Genomic DNA, 21,276 nt, shown 5'->3' with positions numbered 1-21,276 from the left:
AACAGAGCTGGATATAAGCAAGAGCTCCCAAGCTTTTTTTCCCCGCACTCTATGACCAATGCCATTATATCTGTATGCCCTATTAGAGAAATATTGTTAACCTTCAAAAGAATGTTGTCTCCGACAAACAGAAAAGCCCCTTTGCCTACCAAGTCATTTCAGCCTTTGTCTTAGCCAACTTTTTACGATCCAGACAGGATTCTCTCAAATGGCTCTTGCTCCGTAAATTGCAGTGTTTGGTTGCTGTTTTGTCTACATGAGCTGGCCTTGTGGTAATTAAAGATACAAGCACTGGCCAGGCAGGGATGAGAAAGGATTGACCATGGAGTAGTGTGTCGCTCTGTACTATTTATGTGTGTGTGTGTAAAGTGCTGTCAACTTGCAGATGACTTATGGTGACGCCGTAGGGTTTGCAAGGCAAGACACTAACAGAGGTGGTTTGCCATTACTTTCCTCTGCGTAGAGACCCTAGAATTCCTTGGTGGTCTTCCCTCCAAATACAAACTAGGGGGCTGACTAGAGTTAGCTTATAAGATCTGATGAGATCAGGCTAGCCTGGGCTATCTAGGTCAGGGATTTATATGTACACAATCAGTATGAAAAAGCAGAATTGCTGGCTGCTAGCTGTTCTTCCCCTCCCCCATCCAGCAACATTAACCCAGTCCAGCTCCACCTACGATCTTGCCACCATCTCTGCTCAATGATCACCTCCAAAGTCAATTACTGCAATGCCCGTTACATGGGGCAGGAAGTTTAGTCAGTCAGACCTACAAGTAGGGCAAGACGGCCAAGGCCTTACCCTGTTGATGCCCCCCACTTGTATTTAAAGCCGGTATACAACCTCTGAACACGGAGGCTCCAGTCATTCGTCATCAGCCATAGCCTGCCTTGAAGAGGTCAAGAGGGCCCCCACACTCCTGTCATTCCACAAACTATGAAAAACAGAGTTGTTTGGAAGAGGTTTTCTATCAAGACAATACAGCTGTACTGTGACAAAATAGGAGTCAATTTGCACCTTTAAGACCAACCAAGTTTTATTTAGAACGTAAGCTTTCGTGTGCTCTTTAAGCACACTTCATCAGACGAGGGGATCAGGTATACCTGATCCCCTCGTCTGATGAAGTGTGCTTAGAGAGCACACAGAAGCTTACGTTCTAAATAAAACTTGGTTGGTCTTAAAGGTGCAAATTGACTCCTGCTTTGTTCAACTGCTTCAGACCAACACAGCTGCCCACCTGGATCTGTAACAAAATAGTTCAGAAAATAATGTCCACTGAGTTCTGGGAATAGTCCAAGAACAAAGCCACCGATGAACTCGTGATCCTCGTCACCAAAGTTTATTGTAGCAAAAATTAACAACCAGTCAGAGGCACAAATCAAGAATAATGAGAGCATTATCATCATTTTCTATGTGGTCTCTACAAACTAAGAGCTTCGCATTCTCCTACTCAGGTCATTTTATCAAAGCCCTATTGAAATATTTCACAGTTCTAAGACTTCTTTTCCCATTACAATTCATGATTTACTAAGCAAGAGAGCACACTGAATGAATCAACAGCAAAATATTCAACTGGTTCCTTCAATCACAAGGCTGGATCCCATGAATCTATTAGTGCAATGTCTCCACAAGATCCAACCCTGAGTCATAGTGATTTGGAAAAAAGGTGCACTGCACACTCTGGATTCACTTCCAAATAAGGTCACAATTAGATGTTATGCTATGCATATGGTTGCTGAAAGAAATGGCAGCTATGTGTTTAATTCCCATCTCCCCCTTTGCAATGCTTCGAACAATTAACTGGTGTCCTGCTGCAATGATATTGCATGTCTTCACTTCCACATGCTGTGGTATCAGGAAATTGCCAAGTTACTTCAAATATTATGGAGGTGTACACGTGTGGGAGAAATCAGACAAAAGGCTGCCATTTCCAACAACAGACACATGTAAATGTGTTTGGGATTGCAACACCTGTACTTGAGCCAGGCAAGTGGTTTGGAGTAGCCATTTCTACCCCGCATGTAGATACACAAGTACAGGGCTTCATCAAGAGTTGTTACTAGGCAAGTATTTTTCATGACATGAAAGCAGCATGAAAATCAAAATGTCACATGAAATACGAAACAGCATTAGAAACAGTTTGGGTCAACTGATCCTATCTAGAAATAGATATTGTTTTTTTCTTTGTGACAATTCAACAGGGCAATAACTTTTCTACAGCAATTCTTCCCAGCAGATCCTCCAAAACAGCATTCAGGGAAGTGGGAGGAGCTAAAAGGGGGAAAATGACAACAAACTGTCACCATGCACAGATGCATGCATGCGCCCCCTGCTGTGACCAAAAAACCCCTTCCATCCTAACTTCTGTCACTGTCTTGCACAAATAACCATGTTCAGATTTTCACTAACTACAATTCTTTTCCAGAACCCTTGAGGTAATTCAGTGTTTGGACGTCAGAGTGAGCGTAGAAGAGACACGGAAAATTTGTGGCAACATGTTACTCAGTTGGTAAAACATTTCTTCTGAAATACTCTGCAGAAAGGAAGAAACAAAGAATAAACATTTCTTATAAATCCGTAAGACATCAGTAAGTCCATTCAGAACTGCCCTATAGAACTAGTGCTCTAATACCACTGGTTTACAGCCTTTCCTATCTTATGCTGCATTAGAGAATATATCAAAGAACCAGGGGCTGGCTGTGAGAGAAACAAAAAGCCCACTTTTCACAAGGAGGACATTTAGATGTTTACAGCCATTCATGGCAAGGCCATGAAAAATTGCAGTCGTATTACTGGGAATAAACTGACTAACTAAAAGGGACTGGGAAGAGTGAATTCTTAGTAACATAAAAACTCTATATCCATTCTAGACTATGTCTGTGTCCCAACAGATAAGAACCACTGCTTTCTACCTGGGACTGACACTCTCTGGCACAAGCCCTGAACAGCAGCACACCAAGGCTAATTCTCCACTCACAGGACCAAACTGCTAGCAGAACCACTAGGGCTCCGCTGACTTTCAGTGTGCCTGGCCCCATACAGCCCTCATCCTCCTACCTTCCTTTTGTTTGCCTGGAACACCGACCTCTTCAAAAATACATGATGTGAGGAGGTCTGGCACTTGGCCAAAGAGGCTGCTTACCTCTGCCATATAGGTTATTATTATAATCAAGAAAGGGAGGAATTATCCACATTTACTGAGCTCTAGATATGTTAACAGTCAGCCGTTTATTTGTGCATTATATTTTTAGTCTACCCCTTCTTCAAAAAACTTAAGTTGATGTAACACCCCAATCAATTGCTGAGGTAAGCTGAGTTTCATAGCTACACAGGAATTTGAATCCAGCTCCTCCTGGCCCAGGTTGTAAACATTACCCACTATACTTATCTGCTTTTTAAAAAATGAAAATATCTGTACTCATGAGATGAAATCAGTAGGTGCCTTCACAATTACTACACTGTCTAAAATTTAAAGATGGAATTCACAAGATTGTAACAAGCATCTATGCAGGACAGAGTAATTTCTATTCTGGATGGTATTGGGCAGAATTTGTTCTTAGGTTATCTTACCTGTGGCACCAGAAATTGTACAGTCCGAGAAATTCCACCATCCCAAGAAGCCATTTCCATCATGAATCCTAGAAGACAAGACTCAATTCACTCAAAATGGGTAGCCATGTTTGTCTGTAGCAGTAGAAAAAAGTCCAATAATTAACTGTAGAGTAGAGTGAGTAGAAAAGATTAAGAGTCCAGCAGCACCTTAAAGACTAACAAAATTAGTGACAGGGTAAGTGCTTTCATGAGTCACTGCTCATTTCTTCAGTATCTCATGAAAGCTCATACTCCGTAACAGATTTTGTTAGCCTTTAAGGTGTTACTGGACTCTTACTGTTTTCCACTCACTCCACTCAACAACACATTAGGGCTTGGGTCCCCAACACTTTAAAGCCAGCTGGCACCACTGAAATTCTGACACAAGGTGGTGCAGACAACTACAAAATGGCTGCAACAACAGATGAGCCAGCTACAAAATGGCTGCCACATGAGGTGGAGCCAACCACAGAATGTCAGGCAGTGAGGGCCTGCATAACTCTAATAGCAACTCTTTAACATCGCAGTCAAAAGCCTTTGTAAATGAACTTTTTGTTTAAAAATAATTTCTTGCATACATCTTCAGTCATACATGCTGTGGTGGTAGCTGATGTGGAATTTTTAAAAAATCTGCACAGCCAATCAACAATGGCCAATGAAAACCCCTGCTGGTCCCCAGCCCAACAGCATCTTAAAGACCAACCTGGCCTTACTCACTTCCTAAAAATACTTGTTGGGCACCAGGAAACATGTTGCCAGGCACCATGCTGGGGACCCCTGCATTAAGGCATTGCCTCCATTTATTCAGCTATTGTGCTTTATCCACCCAACAAAACTTGTACTAAACAAAGCCTGATCACAACATTGCAATATAATATGAGCCAGAAGGATGAAGCTGCATTGAGGTCCACAACTAAAGATAATCAACCTAAGGGAGAGCAGCACTTCCAGTATTCTCATTACTTTAACCCAGCATGCAACAGAACAGCATCCTAGATCCTTGAATGATGCAGCAGAAGCTACTTCCTGCACGTGCCCCCACAAGACTCTTCTTCCAAAACTTCACTTTCACTTCCAAAGCCCTCTGCTGCTCAACAACTATTCAGTGATCATATCTGGGCCACCAGGTGGGAGGCAAGTCCCAGCCACCATAAGGTCTCACAGCAGGGGTCCTTGGGTCACGGTCCAATAACACAATCCAATTGCAAGATCAGAAGGCAAGTCCAAGGTCTCACTACAGGGTCAAAGCATGTGTCCCATAGGCAGGGTCTGAAAGCTGTCCAAAGTTCAGATAATGAGTTTCCACTAATCAAGCAGGCTACTGGCAGGGGGTTGCCGACAAATCGCACGCTGGCTCTAGCCTCACTGCAGCCTTATGTAAGGCATTTCCCTGCAGGTGAGGCTGTTCCCACATCAAGCGCCTCTCCACAAGACCCTGCAATAACATTGGCTTCCCCTGGCATTCCCTCTGCAGAGAAGAAGCTTCAGGCTGCACCTGGTTCAAGCCTTAGACTGTGCCCTTCACCTTCTCTGTTCCTGAAGTCCTTCAGCAGATCCTGGTGGGTCTGGCAGCGGATGGGTTTATTTTGGAACCTCTTGGCTTGAGGGCCCCATTGGCTGAGAGGGTGGCACCGGTGCTGACTCAGGGTCCCAATGGGGAGGTCCTGAGAAACCAGACTCACAGGAAGGGTCTGCCAAGGCAGGGCTTGGGTGGGTTGTTCTCCTCTGATGAGGATTCATCTTCCAACGCTAAACCAGGGTGGTCCATGACAGATCATGAGGCGTCACACACTATCCATTTATGGACAGAATGTTTGAATCATTACTTTTCTGACCCATTCGCCTGTCTGATTCTTGGGTGTCCCCCTTCCTCAAAAAAGCCCAATGGAAGGGCACACAAAGTTAATTCTGGACCCAGGAAGCTTCCACAAGACAAAAAAACTTCTTGCCACAGCTGATTTCATTCATTCACCAACGTGATATACAAGTTAAAGAGTGTCAGGCTAGGATTGTGAAAACCCAGGTTTGAATCCTCACTCTGCCACAGGCTGGTCACTCTCTTGCAGCCTAACCAAGCTCACAGAGTGGCTGTTATGAAGATACAGTAGAGGAGGGAGAAATGACGTGCTTTGGGTCCCTATCGAGGAGAAGGGGAGGACTGGCCATTTAACTCACAAGGGTATTTCCTGGTGGAAATTTTGTATTTCCTTGTAGAGTTATTTATTTACTATATTTCTATATGATTCTTCCTCATGGCTCAGACTGTGTGCTGTGAAATTATCATTTTCAACAATACAGAAGAGAGGGATGGGTGCACTAACCTTTAACACACTTAAATACCAGCTCAGCCCTTTTCAAACACCAAGATATCGTCATTTCCTTTAAGAAAGGGAGAGGGGGGAAAAAGAGAACAGGTGAAGAAAAAGCAGAACAAGAAATTCAGCAAAAAGATTCAAATTAATGAGCCGTTAAAGAAATATCTTGCCCTTTTGGATATGGTTATTTTCTCAAGTTACCTTAGTTAGTATCTGATATCTTTTCAGTCATTCATCTAGCCCACCCCACAACAATTCTTGATCTATACCATCCCCTTTCAAACATTCATATGCTCCCCAAATAAATTCAGTCTTCACATCAATATCTCCCAAGTTTGCTGAGACATTTGTCCTGAAAATTCAGTCTCAGATTCTCAAAATACAAACCATTTGGAAGCAGCTAGGAATCTGTACCTTCTAATCAATGGTTTAGATAATCCACACCCCCCCCCGACTATATACAGAGAATGTCAATTCTATACTAAATGTTAAATTCACTGTTTGGTGACAAGCAACTTTATCCCACGATAAAGTTAGTATGAGCCAATATCCCTACACACGAGTACTTCAACAAATCTCTAAGTCTCTATTTCATAAAAAGTATAACCACAGAATATCTCCAAAGCTGGAAACATTTAGGATCAATTTTCTCATGATGCAAATCCTCAGTGTCTGTTTACTTTCCCCTCAAAGTTACATAATACATGAATCAGAAAGAACAGTGTTGGATAACATAATACAGATACAGGTCTTCCCCCCACCCAGGTTCAGCGGAAAAAATAGTGGATCTCCATTGTAATTTATCTGCCTACACACCCTCTTGCTCACATGCAAGGTGGGCGTTTGCTGGTGATTTTGATCTGTGCTTTAGCCAAGATGAAAACCAGACTCTAAAAAGGAAGGCCCTGTCGCTCTGAGGGCAAATTAGCAGTACATTTGGCAGGCATCGAGGTCAGCAGCTGGGGCCATAAAAGGACCTTCTGAAGGAAACAGGATGTGATACCTGGTAGAGGACCATTTTGGATCAGAATAGGCGTTCTTGTCTTTCTGAGTATCCCTAGGACAAAAATAACGCTTGAACAAAAAAAATTTAAAACCACTAAGCTGCTCTGCTCAGGAGCAACTTTATGCTTTGAGGGATTCACTGCTTTAATTAGACCGGAAGTGAATTATTTCCTTATGAGATGATTCATACACAATTGCATGGAAAGGAAAGCGGTGGTCACATCACAGCCAACAAGAAGTTTCCATGGATTTAATTTCACATTCCGTTGCTGGTCGCCTAGCACTAAGAAATCTAGCGTGTGTGTGTTGTGAACCAGCTCTGAGTGTGACTTATCATACACCATTCTCCTTAACCAGATCCAAGCTGACTTGGATAACAACGCAATTGAGAGCACTAACAAATACCATGTGAAGACAGTCTACCTATGATGGGCATAATTCCCTTGAATCAGGAACCTAGAAGGTCGAGGGGCTAAAATTTGTAAGAAATAGATGTATTTTGTTCTAACTAGATTTAAAACATACATAGAATGTAGGTAAAACAAAGAGGTGATGGGTCTCACATTACCTCCACCTAGCATACAGCAATGAATTTAAGTAGAATGTAATTAAGACCACAATATTGGTTACACATATAATAACCACTAGATCAATCGCATTTTTGGCCCAGAGGGTCTTCTTCAGTAGTCTAAATAATAACCATATACACTAGAAATGTAAATATGAAATATCTGTTCCAGGTCAGGAAGGTTGGATATGAATCAATGGAATAGTGTAGGGACCTGCAAGCACGCACACGCACACACACACTTTTGGTTGATACACAGACACCCATGGTGAATAGCGCAAGGGCAGCAGAATGGCTGTATAAAGGATCATCTTTGATGGGTGTGGGCTGCTCATTATATGCAGGCCTGATTGACATAAAAACTTCACAACTATTATTTGGAGCTACACCGGTCCACAGATTCATACACAACCTGCCTGGCCTGGAACAGGTATTTCACATTTATGTTTCTAGTGTGTTATTATTTCAACCACTGTAGTCCACAACAGTCCACAATGGATGTCTTGTCTCAAAAACCCATCTGAGCATCCCTGCAGCCATTCTGCGGCTCACCGCTACGAGCATGCTTGCATCTGCATGATTTTTTTTTAAAAGAATGCCCCCCCCCCCCCCCCCCCCGGAAAAATGCCTGAGTTAAAGAAAATTCACTCTCTGAGGTTTGGTAACTCCCCGAATCCCCACCATCTATTAATCTACTACAGAAACGGAGTGGTTTTAAATGAGATCAAACAACTTATTTCTAATTGGCCTTCCAAAAGGAGATTCCGCAAAGGAGATTCTCTGAGCAATTTGCAACGGGTAAAAAGGGACACGAGGACAGATTGCTCTTGAAGGTGTGCTAGAATCTGCACCACAGGTTAAGCGTGACATACACTGAGAGAGAACTGCAGGGGGTCAGGACATGCCTCTGCCACAAAAGGTAAAGTGGCCAGTCCCTTCTTCTGATGCTTCTGCCCTTGAAGGCTGCTTTTTCTGATCTTCAGTCCATAGAACATCTGAAAACTGAGCAGAGGAAGCCCCAGTCACCAGGACTGAGGTTTCATGAGCCCAGAGAAGTGCCACCCTATCTTTTAAAAGTTTTCATACCTGTCTAAGGGGTAAGGTCACTATGGTGATGGAATCTGCATGAACATTCACAGCATGCCCATTTTGTCTTCTGGAGGGATGTGGCATTTCTTGGCTCACGTTAGAAACTCTCCTGTTAGACAGATGCTGTTGTCATTTGCTATAAAGATTTTTTGCCAAAAGATGCACACTAAGAATTAGGCTGCTTAAAGCCCCCTTGTGAGAAAACTGTGGAACTACCTTTTGACACCGAAAGGAAGACTTCCGAATGGAGACAGCATGCAAACTCAGTGTGTGGTACACACAGACCGCAAAGAAGATAAGGTGGATCTCCTTAGATCTTGGAAGACCAACAGGACAGTCCTAAGGAAAGCCCACTGAAGTCAGGATTCTCACTTCCAATCCCAAGTGTATAGAAAACCCTCTCTTTCCTGGAAGGATACCCTGGCTTTGTTCCTTTTATTGCACCTGGCTTACTAATTAGATGTGGTCAATTTTTAAGCTGTCTTTGGAGAACACATCAGCTCATCTACTGTGGAACTCCAATGCAGGATACTGGGGGTGTGTTCCAGGGACATGCTGGCATGGAGAGCCAATTTGGTGTAGTGGTTAAGTGTGTGGACTCTTATCTGGGAGAACCGGGTTTGATTCCCCACTCCTCCACTTGCACCTGCTGGCATGGCCTTGGGTCAGCCATAGCCCTGGCAGAGGTGGTCCTTGAAAGGGCAGCTGCTGTGAGAGCCCTCTCCAGCCCCACCCACCTCACAGGGTGTCTGTTGTGGGGGGAGAAGACATAGGAGATTGTGAGCTGCTCTGAGACTCTTCAGAGTGGAGGGCGGGATATAAATCCAATATCTTCTTCTTCTACTTCGCACAGAGCTCTGTTGGGCTTCCTCAGTTTGCATGTGAACAAAGAGAGTGTGCCTTAAAACAGGTGCCCCCCCCCCCAATTCCCTCTGTGGCTGTATTTTTCAGGACTCAAAGTAAAGCTGGTCTGCTGTTATTGATCATCTTCTTGAGGAACCCTAAAGGAAAGAAGAAGAAGAAGACTGCAGATTTATACCTCACCCTTCTCTCTGAATCAGAGACTCAGAGCAGCTTACAATCTCCTGTATCTTCTCCCCCCACAACAGACACCCTGTGAGGTGGGTGGGGCTGAGAGGGCTCTCACAGCAGCTGCCCTTTCAAGGACAACTCCTGTGACAAGCTATGGCTACCCCCAGGCCATTCCAGCAGCTGCAAGTGGAGGAGTGGGGAATCAAACTTGATAAGAGTCTGCACACTTAGCCATTACACCAAACTGGCTCTCTCACTTTAAAAATCACTGATCTAGACTGACATTCCTGGAGATTTAAGAATATTTTAATAACAGAAATGAGAAACAAGATCACCAGCAATCAACTGCTTACCTCGGACATATCGTGCACTAGCAGAAGAGGAATGCTCACAGTAGTAACGTCATGCGTGCAACACACTTTGAGGATGTTTCGAAGGCCCATTATTGCAGGATCCCGGGCTGTGATGTTCCCTGACCTCACATTATCATCCACACAGAGGTGAAAAGCAACATGGATTTCAGAGAGATTTGAGTGGCGAGTGATGTAAAACTCCCCTGAAGGAATAAGGATGTGACAGCTGATTGCATCCAAGTGTCAATTTGCAATGCAGCAAGACAAAGCAGTAAAAGTATCTCATCAGTAAGATTCAATTAAGATGAGACTGGAAATATGTTCTCTCAGAAACAAATAAGCTACACTGCTAGTTTTCTGTCAATTCTATCAAGCCAAAGTATAAAAGCTACTGCAACGGAAAACACACATCATCTACTAGGGGACCCTGAGACTAGCATTAAAGCATGGAGTGGACCACCCTCACGTTTTCTCTGTGAATTAAGATGTGTGTGTGCCAGCACCACCCTCACATTTTCTCTGTGAATTAAGATGTGTGTGTGCCAGCACAGGAATATGTAGGCCTCCAAAAGGACTAGGAACACTTGTACACAGATATTGAAGTGCACAGTTATGGAGGAGGAAAGGCCAGACATGAGGACTGAAACAGAACAGGATGTCAAAGGGCCATGCAATAGGAGAGAGGGAACTTGCAGCAACAGCAGCAACCACCAGTCAGTGGCAAAGAGTCACAGCGGATAATGATATACCAGTGGCCAACCTGAGGTGAAGAACTGCTTACATGAACACTTGCACATGCAGTGTAACAGTAGAGCTGTACACACACATATTTGGCTGCAGCTCTTTATCCATTTGTGATCTCCATTTTCATTGAAGAACAGTCAAGATCTCACTTAAGTTTACAACTCCATCATCCTGCTGTTCACACAAGATGCATCTCCTGGGCTCAAGTTGGACACTGGTGCATCATAGGACCTGAATCTGACGTGCAGGATGCTGTATGAGTATGGTAAAAAATAATCTGCAAAACACAGTCCACTTGCTTGCTCCTAGACAAAATAATGGATATAGCAGACAAAGCATGGAACACATAACCAGCTGCAATAACAGATGGACAAGCTCCCAGATTGTTTTGCAGTGGGTTCCAGATTTCCGAACTTCTTTGCAGAATCTCTTGGACAAAGCTCTCCCCAGTTGTTTTTTCCTGGCATCGATCAAACTAGAAGACTCAATAATTCTTTCGAGAAACATAGCTAATGGAACAGACTGCAACGCCAGGCTGCGCTACTTACCGGGCAAAATATTTGATTGGTTTTGTTCCAAATTCTTAGATTTATCATCACCACCACTATTTCTGTTTGCTGCATCTGAGGCAATAAAAATTATTAAAATGTCATGTATAAATAGATGCTTCTCAGTTATGCACAGTGAAAGACCACATTAGGGATGTGCACAAAGAAATATGGATACGGTTTTTTTTAATTTGGGTATAATGGAGCTGAAAAACATTAGTATTTCCAGATATTTCCAGAAAAATATTAGTATTTCTGGATATTTCTGAATCTCAGTCTCAATATCAGATTTGTGATTTTTTGGAAATCCCAAATCTTTTTGACTGCATTATACCCTATGGGAATTGTTACAGCAAATGACTGTTATAGTAAATCTGGGGGTATCTGAGGTTCTGGGAGTGCTGTATCTTGAGGCAGAGGTACCAATGGAGCTGAAAAATATAATGAAGCTGAAAAATATTAGTATTTCCGGATATTTCTGAATCTCAGTCTCAATATTAGATCTGGGATTTTTTGGAAATCCCTAATTTTTTTGACTCCATTATACCCTATAGGGATTGTTATAGTAAATGGTCCCCATGGGGTATAATGGGAAATCTATCTGGGGGTATCTGAAGTTCTGGGAGTGTTGTATCTTGAGGCAGAGGTACCAATTTTTGAGGGACAGGCGTACAAGTTTCAAAAAGATTTGACCAAGGGGTCCAATTCTATGGGCCCCCAAAGAAGGTGCCCTCATCCTTGTTTCCAATGGAGGGAGGAAAAAGGTGTTTAAAGAGATCGCAGTTCCTTTGAATGCCTTCTCCTAGCTACTAGCTCACCCTGGAGGCATTTAAAGGGACTGCAATACCGTTAAATGCTCTTAAAATGTGGCTGTCCAGTATTCCCAGATAATCCCGAATATTTTCAGGATCAGCTATATTGGGTAGCCTTAAAAGGTACCAAAATGTATATTTGACTATTTTTTTTGTTCAGACATACCAAAATGCACACCCCAAGACAATATACAACACAGCCCAGAACAATTAAATACAGAAACATATGGGGGGGGGGGGGGGAGGATCCCAAACTGAAACCAACATCCTATCTGGAGTTTAAGGGTACCCTATCCACATTTTGGAACAGAAGACCTTCACCAAATCTGCGAATACCCATTCAGTTAAGCAAAAAGAGAACAACTGCAACAGAAATAAAAACCAAGAACTTCAGAGAAACAATACCACATATAATACAAAATCCTTGAAACATAGTGTAAAAAGACTCTGTAACTCACTCATGACATGATGGATTCATTGCCCTCCCCCCCAAAAAAGTGTACATGTATAAATAAATACTAAATGCTCCTTTATTTATAAAGCATGAATAAAAGACCAAACACAATTCAACAACTAACTTCCTTACTAGTCATAAAATAAATAACACACGGGAATAAATCATTAAAAATGCAAAGGATGCATAATAAACAAACAGCCATGGCTTGTCTGCACTTAATGCTGAAACCTCATACTGGACGCTTTTATATACTGTAAAGCAGTTGCCTCAACAGGAGAGGGGGGGGAGGCTACCGGAACTCTACATAAGATATCCTGCAAGTAAAATAAAATTTTAAAAGACTGAAGACCAAAACTTAAGCTTCATAATATGTATATGTAAATACATGGGAAAATGTGTAAAAATATATATACAGAAAGTCCTGGCTCCAAAAGACATGCAACCACATTTTTCCCCAAACCCCAGGCTTCACAAAAATGCTAATACAGCCATGTGTTAGTTAGTGCCTATTTCCAGAAGGCAGTGTTACTGAAATTAGTCTGTGAAAGATCGCTCCATATAAGTTCATTCATATTGTTGATAAGTAAGAACCATCTCCCTTTGCCTTCCCTTTCCCCTGAGATGGGGCAATAAGCACTTGGGGTCAGCAGTATCACATGACCAGCACTTTTAAAATTATAATATTATCCTTCACAGCTGTGGACACTGATGTATCCAGATCCACCTTTGACCACCATGAGACCCACTGAGTTGGAAGCACATGACAGGAAGGAACATGACATCATAATCACATGACAGGAAGTTGAGCTCTATCTGTATTGAAAAGTAATTATCTCCACTGTGACCTCACCCTGTTGTCCTGCTTCTGTTTAATTCAGAACACACACAGAGTGAGGCACACTAGCAGTGAATCATTCCTGAAAGCAACAAAAAGTGGTGGCTGCATGGGGGATTTATAGCCAGGAAAGTCTGGCTTTGTGAGCTATCTAAGGATTCTACACTATGGGCTGAAGACCACTGCTTTAAGGAAGGGTTGGCTCTTTGTACCTTAATTATTGAGTACCATGAGACACTGTTTAGAAGCATAAACACTGTTACATTCCCTGTCATCCAATCCCTTACCTGACGACCCGTGACAAAACCTCTGAATCTTGAACCCAGACAGAACCATCTAACAGCACAATCCTGATTGTGAGACTGATCCTAAAAATCGCGATATGCTTTTCGCACTCAGGAACAGCCAGCTCAAATAAGGAATGCAATAATGCAATGCACCCTTTAGCTTCACCACCTTATATATTTAAAGTATTAACTGGATCACTCTCGCCACACAAAAAAAGGTTCAAGGAAGCTCACAATAATATACACCACCTGCGATAAAAATGATCACAGCCATAACATACAAACCAATATAAAACTCCAACAAAACTATGAACAGCAGCAGTAGACAAATGAAGCAGCCTCAAGCGAGTCATATGACAGGAGGTATAACCTCAGGGCCTGGAAACAAGGAGTCAGAAAAATAGCTGTGCAAACAGTTTTTTATTTGGGCATCGAAAAGCCAGCTAATCAGGCACTGTGGATGAACTGTTGTGTGGAGGACATTTGCCAGAACACTGTCATAAAAAAGGCCCTGTTTCTGGTTACCTACAGAGTTGGGCCTCTGTAGGTTCCTATTGGAGTAGGCAGTCCTTCAAACAAACACCCTGGTCCCAGACGACCTACAGCTTTTACAGGTAAGATCTGACATTCTGGTTTGCGGTGAGAAGTAAACTGACAGTCAGTGAAGATCTTTTGTATCCTACACCAATTAGATGTCTAGCTGGCTGTGTTTGGCATCAGATGAAGCTTCAAAAGAGAGCCTCACAGAGTACGTTATGGTAACCTAGCCTGGATGGAAGTGACGATTTGTGAAAGAAAGGGTGTAGCTGGGTCACAAACTGCAACTGAACGAATACTATGTATCTCAGAGTAGACTGAGCCTCCACCTGTAGTCAGAGATCCAGCAGCAATCCAAAGCAACAGGCATGACATCTTAACTCATGATCACTTACTCCAGAGGTTTATAGCCTACGGCTCTACAGCTCAATGTGGCTCAGTGCAAAACCAAGGATGATTGATCTTTAAACAAACAAACAAACCTTGAATTGAAGGTGTATTTCAGGGGTGGGTGGGCTGCCAGAATAACCAGAATGGCTGGGGAGGAAATTATAGGATGAAAGAGCTTCTTGGAGATACTTTCCATAAAGCGAAATGATAAGAGGAGAACAGCTGCTAGGATCAGGGCCGGGGCTGTGGAGAATTCTTGGATGTAATTTTGGCTCTGTAATTGTAATTTGTAAATGTAATTGCAAACGTCTGGGTTCCTCTATCAGCAAATGCCACTGCTGTCATCCAGTCCACTACTGCTTATACAGCAGTAACTGGACCTTTTGATCTAAAGATTACACTTTATTCTTATTTTATCAGCAAACTGCAAAGATCTGCCATCAAACCACATGTTCATTTATGTTTCAAGCAGAGTGATTCCAATCATTACTGACCGTGCAGTCTCTTGGATTTACTGCTGCGTTGTGCTCGGGCATAAAGGACAACTTGCTGGACGACTTCAAGCTGCTCCTGAATCCCTGGAAAGTGAAAGTCTGTACACTCCTGGCCAACAGTCGCAAAATCTGAAACAAGGAAGAATGGCTGTTGCTCTCACTGAGGAGGAAAACCCATGCTGGGCTGTGCTAATTAATGCTATAGATCGTCTCTCATGTGTCTGAATGTTCCTCATACCCCACCCCCCCCGTGAGTTGAGTACCATTGAGAGAGGCCCTTGCATTTTGAACTTTCATTAACGTTTTTGGTCACGAACACAGGCCAAATCAAATTCAATTTATTTTACAAAATGGGGAAACGTCCCCCCCCCTTGTCCAACTCCATGACAGCAAATCTCATTTAACCAGGAGACCTCACCTCTTTTGATCCCACTGTATGAACTGATGCGATTGTCCACTAAGAGGACTAGACCACAAAGAGAAGTGGAGTAAAGTGACAAGGCCGTCTGAAGCCGGTGCAGTTTGACGCCGCTTCGATGACTTCGCTTGTGCTTACAGAAGTCTAGCATATCTGCCCGCAGTAATCTCAGATTGTGCATGGTTTTCAGTTGTGCTCCTAGGGAGATAAGAAAGACAGTCAGACAGACCCAAAAGATATGAAAACAAATCACTTGGGACGCTACTTCCTGCGCTCCTCTTCCCACTGGTGTGTGGTTTTCCTCAGATCCTTTGAAAATACTTTATCCAGGCACTCAAGGGAGAGAAGATTTGTAATCTAGATCAGAGGGGAGTCAAAATAATCAATCTTCACCACTATGATTTCATCAATTCCATCATATGCTGGCTAGTCATGTGGATTCTCCCTGCATCTCCCACTCCCCCCCCCCCCCCCACAGTCCTTCTGATCACAGAGAAGATGACTCCCAGGCAGTGTTCCCTCTAAACTTAGCTAGTGTGAGCTAGCTCACAGTTTTTTAGCCACTGGCTCATACATATTTGTCTTAGCTCAGGAAAAATGGCCTCAGAGCAAGCTAATTTATGCAGCAGCTCATAACTTTAATGCCAGTAGCTCAAGAAATAGAATTTTTGCTTACAAGACTCCACAGCTTAGAGGGAGTATTGTTCCCAGGGTAGTGGAAACATCTGGCCAAAAAAGCAACAAAAGTCAGGAAGCGCTAATGAGGAGAGGAGAGGGGTGAAATCACTCCATCTTCACCATGATGGAGTGGGATCAGTTTTTGTGGCATGTGGGGCCAAGAAACAAGAGTACTGCAAGGAGTCACAAGCTCCCCATTTGAGAAATAATGGAATGCATTAGATGTAATTGTGGTAACAGGTACTCTCTGTGATGAGAAGCCAGGCGTCCAGAATTTCACTCACCCAAATGAATTGTGAAGCTTTCTTCCAACTGTCTCTGGTCTTCAAAAAGTCTTCCATTCCCTTCTACAGATTCCCTCCACTGATTGGGCTGAACCTTTATTTCATCACTGAGCCAATAAAGAAAGAAAACAAAAAACAGGTTGCTTCCTAATACTATTGTGTCTTTCATTTATATTAGCATGGGATTTTTAATACCTAGATAAGAACTATGATCCCCTGAAAAGGCAAAGTTAAGGACCATCTGGGTGCTTGATCTAATTTGGCAGATTTAGAAAGCATACATGAAAAGCAAAAAAGGGTATGTTTTATCTCATATTTTTCAATTCAATTCACAGGCTAATTTGGATCTACTGAATTTACTTTAATCAGAAGAGATGCCCAAATAACATGGTTGAGGTCAGTCCCAGTGCAAAACTGATGAGATCTGAGGGAAGCTGTAGCTCTTAAGGATGCATTCTTTATCTAAGTGGTTAAGGCCATGCTATGGTGGATTCTTGCCCAGGGGAACCAGGTTCATAGATAGGTCCATCAATTGTCATCAGCTGTGGTAACTAAAGGCAGCCTCAATGTTCAGAACCAATAAATCTCTGGATACCAGCTTGCTAACTAGAACCATTCTCTAATCCAAGGCTGCCCTGTGGAAGCAGGACATCATATTCTCCTACAGAACCCCCACCCCAGATTTGGGAAGGCAGAGAAAAGCATTGGGAGGGGTTAAAATACCCCTTTCCCCCACACACTACTTTGATCAAGCCTCTTGCCCCGGTCGTAAACATTTCTTCTTTTTCTCTTTTTTAGAGTCAAGATGTCCAGTTGTGGATCTTTCCATTCTGTGGCATTTTACCTGGCCCACAGATAATGCTGATAAGCCTATATGAACTGTGAAGGAAGCAGACAGGCTTCAGCCAGCTATTCTGTGTACCCAAACAGGTGATCAGTGCCAACGTCTTTCCAAAGCTATGGAAATGGCAATGGGAACTGGGTCTGCCAATCTTTTCATGCAAGCCTGTTCCCATGCAGATTGCCTTTCTCACTGTACATGCGTCAACTTCTCAGTCTAGCTATGACCAATAATTCCTTTTAAAATCATGTGGGTATTTTTTTTTTTATTTGAAGACTCACCCAAAAAGAGACATAAAATTATTTCCACCTGGTTGCGGAATAATGGGCAGCCTTCCTCCTTGCAATTATGGGATAACACAGGTAATGTCACCTCCCAGCATCAGGCCTTTCCCGTTGTCCCATCAGGGATGGGTACATGTTTTGGGCCACAGTGATACTTCAAGGGTTCCTCTGCGCCCTTCAGCTGCAGTAGGGAATCCAAGTGTTCCCTCATTCCTTTCGACAAAAAACTATCCACGGGCTAGCAAGACTTGAAGGAAGGGAAGAAGAGATCAATACTGTTGAACAGCTTCTCCATTCTAAGAGCACCAGAGTAGCAGCTGGACCCAATGTGGAAGTCTCATTTTTCAAGGCACATGTCACCTCTGCTTGGGGCACACAGCTTGGGAATCAACCATGCGGGCTTAGAACGGTGAGTTGCTGCTGGGATACAAGCAACTGGGCTGACATCCTACCTACCTTTATGTCCCATCTCCCCTTCTACAACTATTGATATTCAAAGGGAATACACAATGTTGTCTTCTTCCTTATTAAGATATTGGACTACCTGATAGTGCTGTTGGGATTCTTTAAGTCCTCATGAAGCTTCACCACCCACTCCTGATACTCTTGTTTCTGGATGGCTGTAGTTTGTTTCAGTTCATTGTTCCACTTGTTCTCCAAAACCTAAAAGCAGATTCCAACTCAGAATATCAACTTAGAACAAACAAACTAGTCATTCTAATCAGAAGCCTTGATTTACCTGCTGGGAATCAAAGTGTTGGGCAGCCAGCATGTTCACATCTTGATCTGTTAACGACTTCCCCAGTTCCTGCATCACCTTGTCCATTTCAGCCCCCTGCCTAGAAACAAGGACCTCTCACTCAGTCAGAGATAAATAAGTCTTCTCGATGCAATCATCATTAATCTGAATATTGACCTGAATATTTCAGCAAACCTGCTTTCCTAAAACAAATTCATATTACATTTTATAAGCCACAGCTATCGAGCTAACTTCTACAACAGAACAATAACAATTTTACACAACTACTTTGAAAAGGCAAGAATCAACATATCCTTTCTACTAAGATAAAGGCTCTTTGTTCTACCTGTTGAATAGGAATTTGCCCTCAATGCAAAATTTGAAGATCATATAATTCAAGAAATCCCACATTAACATTAAGATCCAAAGAATTGTGATGCCAAAATTTACTCTGCAAGCATGAAGAGGTTTAACGTTTTATCTTGGGAATAATAACATCCCAAATCTCTCACATCCATGACTGCTATCAAAAACATTTTTAAAATGGCATGGAAATCAGTTGAGGGAAGGAAATCAAGAGCCCATTGGGCTAATGCAATTGTGTATGCCTAAGTACATTGTAAATACATTTGTAAATTTTGTAAAATGGGCACCAGATTACTTTCTGCTCCTCTTTGAAACATTAGCCCAAACAGAAAACACCAGATTTTAAACATTTTAAGAATACCTTTCTCGTAATTTTTTCAGTTCTACATCTCTTTCACTTATTAATTCTGATATGCTAACAAAATAGTTGTGTTCTAGGTTCAAGAGGGTTTCAGAGGCAGGAGAATGGATCAAATCATGATAGACATCTGCAAAGTCTTCATCCCAACTGGGATCTTCAGGCCTTGCATGTTCTAGTGTTGCCTGGAAGAGAATAAAATCATGAGGATGGATCCACACATGCAGATACACAGGTTTTTTCCCATTTGGATTACCAGTCTTTTATATATATATATATATATATATATATATATATATATATATATATATATATATATATATATATATATATATATATATATATATATATATATACCTTGATTCCCATACTTTGTGTTTAACTACTCATGTGCTCCTGTGCGTCCCAAGACCTCTTCCCTGGCCTCAGTTGAATCCAGCAGCAACTTTCCTTTTCTTTATAGAAGCTGCAATGTTAATTTCTTTGTTTTCTTGCTATGCTCAACAAACTGGATAGAACCATGCACACTGGTTAGGGTTTGCTTTTTAAAAAATCCTCATGGGAGTCCTGGAAGGTAAGCTAGGATGGCATAAGATTTGTCCAGGACAACTTAGGCTTCATCTGTGATCACACATCACTGCATACTGTGCTATTGTTGCGCTATAACAATCATTTGCAAACTGAATCTTCCTTCACTGTTGAAAATGGACTGGAATATGAAATCAGGAAGAAAAAGCATAGGGCTTTTGCCTCAGGAGGAGAATAAAAATGAATTCCAGTATCAATATCCAAGTTACAGGGATTCAAATGTAACAGTGCTGAGTGTGAACTGAAAAAACTCAAGAAAGGTACTCCTGTACTCAGCTAATCAGATTTCTTACTGCACTAAAAAAAAAAGTCCACTAAGGACTGAATTCCAGCCCAATTTCCAAATCACTCTTCTATTAGCATTAAGGGACATTTCCTACCTCAGTATAAGCTCTGGCCCATGAGTTTGTCAGGTGGTGCAAATCAACTTTGCCAGACTTCACAGCCTCCAGAGCTGCTTCTGCCTCTCTGTCATACTCTTTTATGGATTCTTCCTCAATGAATTTATTAAGGGATTCTTTTAAATCTGTTACAATGTGGGAAAGCAACAACAATTTGAATAGTAACCACCATTTCTAACTACCATATATTCAGTTTTTAACCTTGCATCCAATGTGAACATGGATAGAATTGAACGAAATCCATTTATTTGAACTAGCTTCCAAATCAGCCCATCTAGAACTGCTGCCTTAATTTATTCAAGCACCAATTAGTCCAGAGCATATCAAGCCTTGGCAACTATTTCAAAAGTATTTTGTTACAACACATTAATACACTCATGGACAATGTAAAGTGAATGAGACTTTTATATGAATCCCACAGTAGCCGTTTCCAATTTTTAAATTTTTTCAGCCATTATGGTTAGATAAACTGTTGAAAATATAAGATTGTCCAAAAGAGTAAGGCTGCAACAAACTTATCCAAACTTGAGGGGGGAAATGAATCAAAATGTTGGACTTATTTCAAAGTAAACAAGAATATGTCACGGGCAGCAGAATGAGTATCTTGACATTTTTAAAAAAATGATGAACCAGCTTTATTTTTCCAATTACAATCTTCCACTTTTGGTCTTGCACACCAGCAGCTTCCCACCTAAAGATAAACATGTATCAGCCCAGTTAACTATTTAAAACCCCCTTACCATCTTCAATGAAGCATGGCAAATCATGAAGAAGCATCAGGCGCCCGTGCAGGTGGTTAGCATTTTCTTCCACTGGGAATTTCAGTGGAACAGTGAGGACAAAATGCTGGTTTCCAGCAGTGAACTGATACACAAATTCTCTCTCTTTATTGCCAAGTTCTTCTTGGCCACCCTTCATCTTAAATGGCTCCTGTATTCTAGACACAAAGAATAAAGTTATGATCCTTAGACAATCAAGTGAACACGAATTTCCCAACCTGGCAGCCCTAGCAGAGAAACATAGAAGACAGGAGGGTGTGCGGGGAAGGAATCAGATACCGATTTATTCATAACTCACCAAAGAAAGAGCCCAGTGGAGAGTTCTTAACCTCACTGGTTTAGTTCTGATGTTACAAAAAGCACACAGGCTTCCAGACTACACAGAACCCTTCGCCCAACTGCCACATGCCTGATCTCATCCGCAGGCCCTCATTATCAGCGGGTCCCTCCGCATAACGGTTTGAACAACCACATCCCTTTGTTTA

At 42.2% G+C, this 21,276-nt stretch overlaps 1 protein-coding gene across 2 annotated transcripts; it reads right to left on the bottom strand.

Moving 5' to 3' along the window:
• Nucleotides 1–1,321: 1,321 nt before the first annotated feature.
• On the bottom strand, nucleotides 1,322–20,972 carry C14H12orf4 (chromosome 14 C12orf4 homolog). 2 transcript variants are annotated; one of them, XM_060253709.1, is made up of 13 exons: nucleotides 20,753–20,972; nucleotides 19,992–20,137; nucleotides 19,027–19,208; nucleotides 18,300–18,399; nucleotides 18,105–18,223; nucleotides 16,436–16,542; nucleotides 15,474–15,671; nucleotides 15,056–15,184; nucleotides 11,244–11,318; nucleotides 9,952–10,154; nucleotides 5,911–5,968; nucleotides 3,569–3,636; nucleotides 1,322–2,531 (listed from the first exon to the last, which is right to left on the bottom strand). In XM_060253709.1, the coding sequence occupies exons 1-13, from the start codon at nucleotides 20,928–20,930 to the stop codon at nucleotides 2,439–2,441; spliced, it is 1,656 nt and encodes a 551-aa protein (XP_060109692.1). In that variant the 5' UTR covers nucleotides 20,931–20,972; the 3' UTR covers nucleotides 1,322–2,438. The 2 variants fall into 2 exon arrangements, with proteins under 2 accessions (XP_060109692.1, XP_060109693.1); XM_060253710.1 differs by lacking the exon at nucleotides 19,992–20,137 and having other exon boundaries at nucleotides 20,753–20,949.
• Between the last annotated feature and the right edge of the window lie 304 nt (nucleotides 20,973–21,276).

This window comes from Heteronotia binoei, chromosome 14 (genome assembly GCF_032191835.1).
Source record: "Heteronotia binoei isolate CCM8104 ecotype False Entrance Well chromosome 14, APGP_CSIRO_Hbin_v1, whole genome shotgun sequence".
Taxonomy (NCBI): Eukaryota; Metazoa; Chordata; class Lepidosauria; order Squamata; family Gekkonidae; genus Heteronotia; species Heteronotia binoei.
Note: the sequence above shows the minus strand (reverse complement) of the source record. Positions and strands in the feature narration are given on the sequence as shown.